The 12,301-nt window shown below is 48.3% G+C and overlaps 1 protein-coding gene across 2 annotated transcripts in view; it reads left to right on the top strand.

Annotated features, from left to right (window-relative positions):
• LOC137561088 (zinc metalloproteinase-disintegrin-like halysase) overlaps window positions 1–12,301 on the top strand; it is a 136,234-nt gene that overhangs the window by 36,102 nt on the left and 87,831 nt on the right. For both annotated transcript variants that reach the window (XM_068272331.1, XM_068272332.1), the window contains exons 2-3: window positions 2,366–2,439; window positions 3,400–3,476. In XM_068272331.1, the coding sequence (XP_068128432.1) occupies window positions 2,366–2,439; window positions 3,400–3,476 (151 nt within the window). The remainder of the gene's footprint in view (window positions 1–2,365; window positions 2,440–3,399; window positions 3,477–12,301) is intronic.

Genomic DNA, 12,301 nt, shown 5'->3' on the forward strand with positions numbered 1-12,301 from the left:
AGCTAGACTGGGCACTATACTAGCTTTACTGGGCACTTTACTAGCTATACTAGGCACTTTACTAGCTGTACTGGGCACTATACTAGCTATACTGGGCACTATACTGGGCACTATACTAGCTATACTGGGCACTTTACTAGCTATACTGGGCACTTTACTAGCTATACTGGGCACTATACTAGCTAAAATGGGCACTATACTAGCTATACTGGGCACTTTACTAACTATACTGGGCACTATACTAGCTGTACTGGGCACTATACTAGCTATACGGGGCACTATACTGGGCACTATACTAGCTATACTGGGCACTATACTAGCTATACTGGGCACTTTACTAGCTATACTGGGCACTTTACTAGCTATACTTTGGCACTACCTACCCATACTTGGCACTATACTAGCTATACTGGGACACACTGCAGGGATCACAAGGCCAGCATTTCCTACCCCCGGCTTGTATGAGGGTCAATCATTTTCCTGGTTTTTTCAGGTAAAAGTTGGGGGGTCGGCTTATATGCGGGTCGGCTTGCTTGCGAGTATATACGGTAGTTTGTGACTGCTTTCCTGCATCAGGCTATAGGAAGTTCATCATCACAGAATTTATCATGAATTCTTCAATGCACCAGAAGATACTAAAGAATAATATACGATTATCTATCAGAAGACTGAACCTAGGGTAAAAGTTGACCTTGCTATACAACATGACTATAAACCTTGCTGTAAATCCAAAAAGGAATGACGCTGTGGGGTGGTATGAAATGGACTGTGTATTCCAGGAACCCTCAGCTTCTAAAACAGAATATACTTTGAGAACTGGAAAAAAAATCTCCAAGTTAATTTCAATTATTCATAAGAAAAGGCTATTTAAGATAGTTTTTATCAGATAATAGAGTGCAGAGAGAGCTTAATTTTTCTACTTCACATTAATTTTCAGGAAAGTATTGGTACATTTTATTAGTTATTTTTAACTCATTGATTGCAAAGACATTTTTCTCATATCCATGTTTGTTCATTTGCACCACTTTTCTCTTTATATCCAGTTTGAATAAAGGAAAAAAAATTGTTTAGGCTCGGTTTACAGTGGTTAGTTGCATTGCAGAATAATTGTGCATGTCAACTCATTGCATATACAATTCTATGGGCCTGTTCACAGTACTGTGTAAATAATCACTTTATTCTAACTCGCTGCATGCAGGCTTTGCATTAAAGTCTATGTCCAGTCTCCCATAGTTCACAGGCAGCCATTATAACACTTTATAATGTGTGCGTTATGCAACTGACCACTGTGAACCTAGCCTTAGTCCACATGTGCTTGAAGAGGCTTTAAGTGGAGTAAACTCACTCTTTCACAAGACTGCATACACCTAACAACCTCTCACAAAAACACAAGGGCTGGAACCCACTAGAGCGATTTTGTGAGTGTTTAGGGAGGTTTTCAAAACCAGAGGACTCAAACTCGCGGCCCGCGGGCCATTTGCGGCCCTCGATACAATATTTTGTGGCCCTCGCCGGCAAAAGCTTCCTTATAGTTCGCTTCAGTGCTCCCAAGTAATCCGCCGCATCCCCGCTGCTAAACGAGGGCTGCAGAGCCCCCAAATGGCCCGGGAGGCAATCCGCCAGCATTTCCAGGAAGGGGCAGAGCTTTCAGCTTCAGCTCTGCCCTTCCTGACGTCAATCGCCGCCCGGATCGCCGCCTCTCCCCGCCCCTCTCTGTGAAGGAAGAGTGAGAGGGGCGGGCAGAGGCGGCAATGCGCCGCGATTGTGAAATTCCTTATGCAGCCCAGCCTCATCCTGACTTTGCCTCCTGCGGCCCCCCAGGTAAATTGAGTTTGAGACCCCTGCCCTAAACGGTCAGCTAATGTTAATGGATGGGCCAAATTCCACTGGAGCCATTGCGATTACCAAAATCACAAACGTAGGAGATGCAGCATTTATTAGTGTTAGCGTCTTGCGTTAGCATTCCTGCAATGTAAAGTATATAAACGCTGGTGTAATTGCTCGTCAAACCTACACAGAGCAATTTGCTAGCGTATTAAAATTACTGCACACTGTAAAAAAATGAAAATTAATTGAATGTACCAATCAGAATTAAAACCGCTAATCGCAAATCACTACACAATCGCTGGCAAAAAGCTTACACTTTTTAAAATTGGTACCAAAATCGCCAGAAAACGCTCATGAAATGGCTTACAAAACGCTCATTAAAAACACTAGCGATTCTGATTAGCGATATCGCTTTGTAGTGGGTTCCAGGCCAAAGGGTCCAGACAAAGGAGTGTTCCTCAAATTAACAATTTAAGAAGAAAAAAACAGCAAGAAACTAAGAAAAACATTAATAATTTACTGTATGTTTTATTTTCAGCACTTCCTGAGGAGCAGAAATATGAAGTTGTCTACCCTGAACGACTTCACGTTCGGAACAAGAGAGACACTCAGGTACAGTAACTGATCACATGCACTGCAGACTTCTCACACTGTTCTTATAGGGAGACAGGTTAGAGGTATTACTACTAATATTGAATTCTCTTAATATTGTCCGAGTAGATCTGATTTGTGGCAGACATTGCTGAATCCTTTTGGGTTCAAGCCCTGTCATTTTCAGGTCAATTTTCTCTCAGAGACTTTGGGCTTGATTCACTAACCAGTGCTAAGCCGGTTAGTGAGCCCTAATAGATAGTGGGCGCAAACCACAGTGTAAGGTGGTTTGCGCCCATAGGACCCCACACAGTGCGCGCAGCAGCCTATGGTTAGTGCGCAATGCGATGATAACGTCGCACCCGCTGCCCCTCTATGATGGTGCGGTTCGGCGTGTGTTTGTAGATTCATGGACGGCAAAGTGTAGGCTCCCTGGACATCTGTGCCTATAGGCTCCTGTGATGTAAATCCGGGCCTGCTTGCCGTACATTTTGCTGTATTGTACAATGGCATGAACTGCATCTTATTTGAAAATGAATTGATATGCATTGCGAGCTGTCTCACCCATGTGCTGCATTTCTAAATTATTTAAAAAGAAATAAATACAATTTACAATTTGACAGCCTGTGGCTGTTGACGTGCCTTGCAACAATATTTACTTCTAAAAACTGCACGCTTCACTGCATGCGAGGTGGTGAAATGAATGGCAAGTCACAAAAATGTAAACAAGACTTACAGTTCCCCCTTTTTACAGAACTTCTCCTGCACCAAAAAACAGAAGTGGGTTAAGACACACTGACTTGTAACAACCACACAAATAATGCAACAAAGAAAATAAATACTTGGTTCTGAAAATGTACTGTCAGGAGAAATAAAATCGAAGTCCAACTTTATTTTTGGAAGGTTTTTTTTATAGTCAGCACATTCAGGATACTTGTTGTTGTTGCTATATACCTCTCAATGTCTCTTCTGCCTTCACAGAGCAAATACCCAGACCTGGTGCATTATGGGTTAGCGCTAAATGGAAGACCAGTGGAGCTTCAGCTGGAAAAGACAGAGTAAGTACCCTCTGTGACTTTCAAGAAAGGGGAAAAAAAACAGCCACCATATAAACTCCTTCTGTTTGGAAGAATTTCTTTCTGCTATTATAAGCTGAATTTATGGGTATTTACATTAAGAGACAGTTACAGACAGGGCCGGATTTCTGGAAAGGCCACAAGGGCCTGGGCCTTGGATGCTGCAGCCCGAGGGGGCACTTGAACATGAAAGAGGGGTTGCTGCATATGAAAGAGAAGGCTGCAAATGGGGAGTAACAAATGAAAAAAAGGAAAACTGATACCCAAGAAATAAAGGAACTGCAGTACATGGATGATACCCATGGAAGTGGGGGCTGCACATGGAATGGGAGGGGCTGCTGTACATGGATGATACACATGGAAGTGGGGGCTGCACATGGAATGGGAGGGGCTGCTGTACATGGATGATAGCCATGGAAGTGGGGGCTGCACATGGAATGGGAGGGGCTGCTGTACATGGATGATAGCCATGGAAGTGGGGGTTGCACATGGAATGGGAGGGGCTGCTGTACATGGATGATAGCCATGGAAGTGGGGGCTGCACATGGAATGGGAGGGGCTGCTGTACATAGATGATAGCCATGGAAGTGGGGGATGCACATGGAATGGGAGGGGCTGCTGTACATGGATGATACACATGGAAGAGGGGGCTGCACATGGAATGGGAGGGGCTGCTGTACATGGATGATAGCCATGGAAGTGGGGGCTGCACATGGAATGGGAGGGGCTGCTGTACATGGATGATAGCCATGGAAGTGGGGGCTGCACATGGAATGGGAGGGGCTGCTGTACATGGATGATAGCCATGGAAGTGGGGGTTGCACATGGAATGGGAGGGGCTGCTGTACATGGATGATACACATGGAAGTGGGGGATGCACATGGAATGGGAGGGGCTGCTGTACATGGATGATACACATGGAAGAGGGGGCTGCACATGGAATGGGAGGGGCTGCTGTACATGGATGATAGCCATGGAAGTGGGGGCTGCACATGGAATGGGAGGGGTTGCTGTACATGGATGATAGCCATGGAAGTGGGGGCTGCACATGGAATGGGAGGGGCTGCTGTACATGGATGATAGCCATGGAAGTGGGGGTTGCACATGGAATGGGAGGGGCTGCTGTACATGGATGATACACATGGAAGTGGGGGTTGCACATGGAATGGGAGGGGCTGCTGTACATGGATGATACACATGGAAGAGGGGGCTGCACATGGAATGGGAGAGGCTGCTGTACATGGATGATAGCCCTGGAAGTGGGGGCTGCACATGGAATGGGAGGGGCTGCTGTATATGGATGATAGCCCTGGAAGTGGGGGCTGCACATGGAATGAGAGGGGCGCTGCTGCACAAGAAAGGGGAGCCACAACATACTTGGCCTAGTGGCACTAAAAGTGTAAATCAGGCCTTGGTTATAGATAGTTCCATTTATCAATGTAGAGGCGCCTCACGCGCTAGAAAACTGGCAGTTTGCACAAGGAAATTATATTCATTACACTATTTTTAATGCTGAGCAGCTACTGATGTCTCCAGGTGAGACAGGTAAAAAAGGGGCCGGATATTTGGGCACCGCCATAGACTGTAATGTTAATTATGGCTATAGCAGCGCTCAGAGGGTTATGTGGGCGCCAGCAAAAGACGGCACAAATTATGAAAAAAATGCATTTTCCCTCAATTATGAAAAAAAATTAAAACTCTGAAAAAATTGCTTGGGTCTACACATGAATGAATGGACAATCTACCCTACACCATTTCATTTTTATTTCAAAATTGATCAGAAAAATCCACCACTCCCGATCTACTTATTTATAAAAGAAAATGGGAAATTCAATAAGGTTTCTTAAACGAGTAAAAAAAAAGTTTGGATTATTTTATACAACCGATCATTTTTATCGAATTGCCATAAAATTGGATCATTTTATTGTATCGTGTGTGGCCCCCTTTACACAGGGTAACTTCAAGGACACCCGAAGTGAGAGGGACAAGGAGGCTTCTATATTTATTTCCTTTTAAACAATAGCAGTTGCCTGGCACCCTGCTCGTCATTCATGCATCAGTAGTGCCAATTAGTGTTGGGCGAACATCTAGATGTTCGGGTTCGGGCCGAACAGGCCGAACATGGCCGCGATGTTCGGGTGTTCGAGCCGAACTCCGAACATAATGGAAGTCAATGGGGACCCGAACTTTCGTGCTTTGTAAAGCCTCCTTACATGCTACATACCCCAAATTTACAGGGTATGTGCACCTTGGGAGTGGGTACAAGAGGAAAAATTTTTTTAGCAAAAAGAGCTTATAGTTTTTGAGAAAATCGATTTTAAAGTTTCAAAGGGAAAACTGTCTATTAAATGCGGGAAATGTCTGTTTTCTTTGCACAGGTAATATGCTTTTTGCCGCCATGCAGTCATAAATGTAATACAGATAAGAGGTTCCATAAAAAGGGACCGGCAACGCTAACCCAGCAGCAGCACACGTGATGGAACAGGAGGAGGGCGGCGCAGGAGGAGAAGGCCACGCTTTGAGACACAACAACCCAGGCCTTGCATGAGGACAAGAAGCGTGCAGATAGCATGCATTTTGCCGCCATGCAGTCATAAATGTAATACAGATAAGAGGTTCCAGGAAAAGGGACCGGTAACGCTAACCCAGCAGCAGCACACGTGATGGAACAGGAGGAGGGTGGCGCAGGAGGAGAAGGCCACGCTTTGAAACACAACAACCCAGGCCTTGCATGAGGACAAGAAGCGTGCGGATAGCATGCATTTTGCCGCCATGCAGTCATAAATGTAATACAGATAAGAGGTTCCAGGAAAAGGGACCGGTAACGCTAACCCAGCAGCAGCACACGTGATGGAACAGGAGGAGGCGCAGGAGGAGAAGGCCACGCTTTGAGACACAACAACCCAGGCCTTGCATGAGGACAAGAAGCGTGCGGATAGCATGCATTTTGCCGCCATGCAGTCATAAATGTAATACAGATAAGAGGTTCCAGGAAAAGGGACCGGTAACGCTAACCCAGCAGCAGCACATGTGATGGAACAGGAGGAGGCGCAGGAGGAGAAGGCCACGCTTTGAGACACAACAACCCAGGCCTTGCATGAGGACAAGAAGCGTGCGGATAGCATGCATTTTGCCGCCATGCAGTCATAAATGTAATACAGATAAGAGGTTCCAGGAAAAGGGACCGGTAACGCTAACCCAGCAGCAGCACACGTGATGGAACAAGAGGAGGCGCAGGAGGAGAAGGCCACGCTTTGAGACACAACAACCCAGGCCTTGCATGAGGACAAGAAGCGTGCGGATAGCAATTTGCATTTTGTCGGCATGCAGTCATAAATGTAATACAGATGAGAGGTTCAATAAACAGGGACCGGAAACGCTAACCCATCACAGATGTTCATTGTTCATGTTACTTGGTTGGGGTCCGGGAGTGTTGCGTAGTCGTTTCCAATCCAGGATTGATTCATTTTAATTTGAGTCAGACGGTCTGCATTTTCTGTGGAGAGGCGGATACGCTGATCTGTGACGATGCCTCCGGCAGCACTGAAACAGCGTTCCGACATAACGCTGGCTGCCGGGCAAGCCAGCACCTCTATTGCGTACATTGCCAGTTCGTGCCAGGTGTCTAGCTTCGATACCTAATAGTTGAAGGGTGCAGATGGATTGTTCAACACAGCTACGCCATCTGACATGTAGTCCTTGACTATCTTCTCCAGGCGATCGGTGTTGGAGGTGGATCTGCACGCTTGCTGTTCTGTGGGCTGCTGCATGGGTGTCAGAAAATTTTCCCACTCCAAGGACACTGCCGATACCATTCCCTTTTGGGCACTAGCTGCGGCTTGTGTTGTTTGCTGCCCTCCTGGTCGTCATGGGTTTGCGGAAGTCAGTCTGTCGGCGTACAACTGGCTAGAGGAGGGGGTGGATGTCAATCTCCTCTCTAAAGTCTCCACAAGGGCCTGCTGGTATTCTTCCATTTTTACCTGTCTGACTCTTTCTTCAAGCAGTTTTGGAACATTGTGTTTGTACCGTGGATCCAGAAGGGTATAAACCCAGTAATTGGTGTTGTCCAGAATGCGCACAATGCGTGGGTCGCGTTCAATGCAGTCTAGCATGAATTGAGCCATGTGTGCCAGAGTCCTGCCAGAATCCTCATCATCCTCTTGTGAGCGTTGTGATAGTTGTTGTGATGCATCATAGTCGTCACCTTCTTCCTGGTCTGCTTCTGCTGACCATTCGCGCTGAATTGTGGAAGTCCAACGTGCACCGCTCTGGCCCTCGTCAGTGGTGGCATGAAATTCCTGCTCCAACTCCAGCTGTTCCTCCTCCTCTTCTTCATCATAGCTTTTGGGGCCAGCGTTTCCTAAAGCAGATGGCCTGATGTTGGTATCATCACGCTGATCGTTTTCTCCTTCAGATTCCCCCAGTTGCATCATGACAGCTGTTTCCTTGATTTTCAACATTGACTTCTTCAGTAAACACAGCAGTGGTATGGTAATGCTGACTGAAGAGTTGTCACTGCTCACAAGCAACGTGGATTGCTCAAAATTTTGGAGGACTTGGCAGAGGTCCAACATGTTGGCCCAATCGGATCCACAGAAGCTTGGCAGCTGTCCGGATGCACCTCGGTACTGCGCCGTCATGTACTGGACCACTGCACTCTTCTGCTCGCAAAAGCGGGCTAGCATGTGCAGCGTAGAATTCCAGCACGTAGGGACATCACACAGCAAGCGATGATGGGGGAGATTGCGCTCCTGCATCTTGGCGAGTGCCCCCGAAGCAGTACTGGAATTTCTGCAATGTTTGGCCACTCGTCGCACCTTCAACAGAAGATCGGCCACGCCTGGGTATGTCCTCAGGAACCGCTGAACTACTAGGTTCATCACGTGCGCCAGGCAAGGGATGTGTGTCAGCTTAGCCAACCTTAAAGCGCGAATGAGATTACTCCCATTATCACACACAACCGTGCCCGGTTTCAGGTCCAGCGGTGCCAGCCACAAATCCGTATGTTCCTTTATTCCCCTCCAAATTTCCTCCCCTGTGTGCTGCTTATCCCCAAGGCAGATCAGCTTCAGCAACGCTTGCTGATGCATGCCAACAGCTGTGCTGCACTGCTTCCACGATCCTACTGCTGCTGGGTTAGCGTTTCCGGATGAGGTACAGCTTTGAGATGCGTTGGAGGAGAAGGAGTCAGAGAGGTAGGTGCTGCTGTTGTTATCCAGTGGGAGGGACGGCGGTGCAGCTGTTTGCGGCGTGGGCAACACCCGCGCCGTAGCAGGTGAGGAATCGCTGCCAGGCTCCACACGGTTCACCCAGTGCGCGGTAAGGGAGATGTATCGACCCTGGCCGAACGCACTCGTCCAGGTGTCAGTGGTGAGGTGAACCTTGCAGGCAACGGCATTCTTCAAGCTTCGGGTTATTTTGCTGACCATGTGCTCATGCAACTCAGGCACTGCAGAGTGGTAGCGGCTGGGAACCACGTAACGTGGGATGGCCACTGACATCATGCCCTTGAAGCTGTTTGTCTCCACCACTCGATATGGCAGCATTTCGCAGGCCAGAAGCTTGGCTATGCTGGCTGTTAGTGCCACGGCCCGGGGGTCATTTGCTGGCAATTTCCTCTTGCGCTCAAGCATCTCCGAGACAGACAACTGAACCGTAGGGCTGCACACTGAACGGCTGTTGGTTGTTGTGTTTGATGAAGACTGGGAGACCTCAAGAGCACTATTCTGGAAAGTGACAGTGTCAGCATCGTTTGATGTTTGTGAATGTTGTTGTGAACCACGCAATGACTGGGCTACTGCTGCTGCTGAGGATGGTCTGGTGGTGAGTCTGGTGACCCCAAGGGAGGCAGTGTTGCTGGTACCCTGTCCTGGCGCCCACAGAGTGGGATGTTTGGATACCATGTGGCGGGTCATGCTGGTGGTGGAGAGGTTGTTAATATGTTTCCCCCTGCTCAGGCGGGTCTTGCACACCTTGCAAATCACCATGGTACCATCCTCACTGCAGTCTTCAAAGAAAGGCCAGACTTTGGAGCACCTGCCTTGCTGGCGATTTCTGTTTGCGCCTCTTTTGCGTCTCACTTGAACTTCCACGCTTGTGGTGCCTGAAATTTCGCGCCGCCTACCTTGTGGCACAAGGCAAACTCGTGCAGCAGTGGGTTCTTCAACAGACTCATCTGTGCTGCTACGACGGCGATGTTCTCCTTCACATACAAAATCTGGGTCTCTGTCAACATTGTCCATACCCTCCTCCTCTTCCATCTCCTCAAACTCGTCATATGTGATTGTGGGCCGCCGCCGTGGAGTAGAGCTCCCCACAACAACCTCTGCACAGCACACTCCAACGTCGTCTTCAAGATCTTCTCGGCCGACCTCCTGCAATTGAAACCCCTCCTGCCCAAATTGCTCTGGGATTTGGGTTTCAAAGTCCTCGGACTCGCCTTGCATTTCAGTGCGCGGTGCATTTCCCACAGTCAATGGTTGTGAATCCGGGCACAACATTTCTGGCTGTTACATTGACCTTTGAAAGGTGGAAGTTTGTTGGGTTGGGAATAGCTCCTGCGAATACCCCATTGTGTCCTGAGGAAATTCTTCGGACTGGTTATTTGGCAGTTGTGTGCGTGGTGTCGCTGCCGGTTGTGTCAGCTTTGTGCCCACTGGCTCCTTGTAACTGGCTGAGGACTCGGACCTCGTGCGTGATGTGCTGGTGCTGCTTAACCCACTGCTGGACGCTTGAGAGCTCATCCAATTAATTATCTGGTCCTGTTCTTTTGGATTTGTGAGGGTTGATTTCATGGACAACATGGGCGGTATTGAGTGGGTTTTCTTCCTTGCTCCACTGTGGCCTGAACGTGAACCGTCAGGGGGAATACCTCTTCCCTTGCCCCTCCCTCTTTCATAGGATTTTTTCTTCATTTCACTTATCCTTAAAGTACACGCTGACTGGCAGCAGTACAGTGGCAGTACAGAAATGCTATACAGTGGCGGGTGAGCGGTGTACTACTGTTCCCAGCAGCGATACAGAGCACAATGCTATACAGTGGTGGGTGAGCGGTGTACTACTGTTCCCAGCAGAGACACAGAGTGGCAGTAAACACAATTCTATATAGTGTGGGTGAGCGGTGTACTACTATTCCCAGCAGCGACACAGAGCACAATGCTATACAGTGGTGGGTGAGCGGTGTACTACTATTCCCAGCAGCGATACAGAGCACAATGCTATACAGTGGTGGGTGAGCGGTGTACTACTGTTCCCAGCAGAGACACAGAGTGGCAGTAAACACAATGCTATATAGTGTGGGTGAGCGGTGTACTACTGTTCCCAGCAGCGACACAGAGAAACATGCTATACAGTGGTGGGTGAGCGGTGTACTACTGTTACCAGCAGAGACACAGAGTGGCAGTAAACACAATGCTATATAGTGTGGGTGAGCGGTGTACTACTGTTCCCAGCAGCGACACAGAGCACAATGCTATACAGTGGTGGGTGAGCGGTGTACTACTGTTCCCAGCAGAGACACAGAGTGGCAGTAAACACAATGCTATATAGTGTGGGTGAGCGGTGTACTACTGTTCCCAGCAGCGACACAGAGCACAATGCTATACAGTGGTGGGTGAGCGGTGTACTACTGTTCCCAGCAGAGACACAGAGTGGCAGTAAACACAATGCTATATAGTGTGGGTGAGCGGTGTACTACTATTCCCAGCAGCGACACAGAGCACAATGCTATACAGGGTGAGCGGTGTACTACTGTTCCCAGCAGAGACACAGAGTGGCAGTAAACACAATTCTATATAGTGTGGGTGAGCGGTGTACTACTATTCCCAGCAGCGACACAGAGCACAATGCTATACAGTGGTGGGTTAGCGGTGTACTACTGTTCCCAGCAGAGACACACAGTGGCAGTAAACACAATGCTATATAGTGTGGGTGAGCGGTGTACTACTGTTCCCAGCAGCGACACAGAGCACAATGCTATACAGTGGTGGGTGAGCGGTGTACTACTGTTCCCAGCAGAGACACAGAGTGGCAGTAAACACAATGCTATATAGTGTGGGTGAGCGGTGTACTACTGTTCCCAGCAGCGACACAGAGCACAATGCTATACAGTGGTGGGTGAGCGGTGTACTACTATTCCCAGCAGCGACACAGAGCACAATGCTATACAGGGTGAGCGGTGTACTACTGTTCCCAGCAGAGACACAGAGCCCAATGCTATACATTGGTAGGTTAGCGGTGTACTACTGTTCCCAGCAGAGACACAGAGTGGCAGTAAACACAATGCTATATAGTGTGGGTGAGCGGTGTACTACTATTCCCAGCAGCGACACAGAGCACAATGCTATACAGGGTGAGCGGTGTACTACTGTTCCCAGCAGACACACAGAGTGGCAGTAAACACAATGCTATATAGTGTGGGTGAGCGGTGTACTACTATTCCCAGCAGCGACACAGAGCACAATGCTATACAGGGTGAGCGGTGTACTACTGTTCCCAGCAGACACACAGAGTGGCAGTAAACACAATGCTATATAGTGTGGGTGAGCGGTGTACTACTATTCCCAGCAGCGACACAGAGCACAATGCTATACAGGGTGAGCGGTGTACTACTGTTCCCAGCAGACACACAGAGTGGCAGTAAACACAATGCTATATAGTGTGGGTGAGCGGTGTACTACTATTCCCAGCAGCGACACAGAGCACAATGCTATACAGGGTGAGCGGTGTACTACTGTTCCCAGCAAACACACAGAGTGGCAGTAAACACAATGCTATATAGTGTGGGTGAGCGGTGTACTACTATTCCC

This window comes from Hyperolius riggenbachi, chromosome 3, assembly GCF_040937935.1.
Source record: "Hyperolius riggenbachi isolate aHypRig1 chromosome 3, aHypRig1.pri, whole genome shotgun sequence".
Taxonomy (NCBI): Eukaryota; Metazoa; Chordata; class Amphibia; order Anura; family Hyperoliidae; genus Hyperolius; species Hyperolius riggenbachi.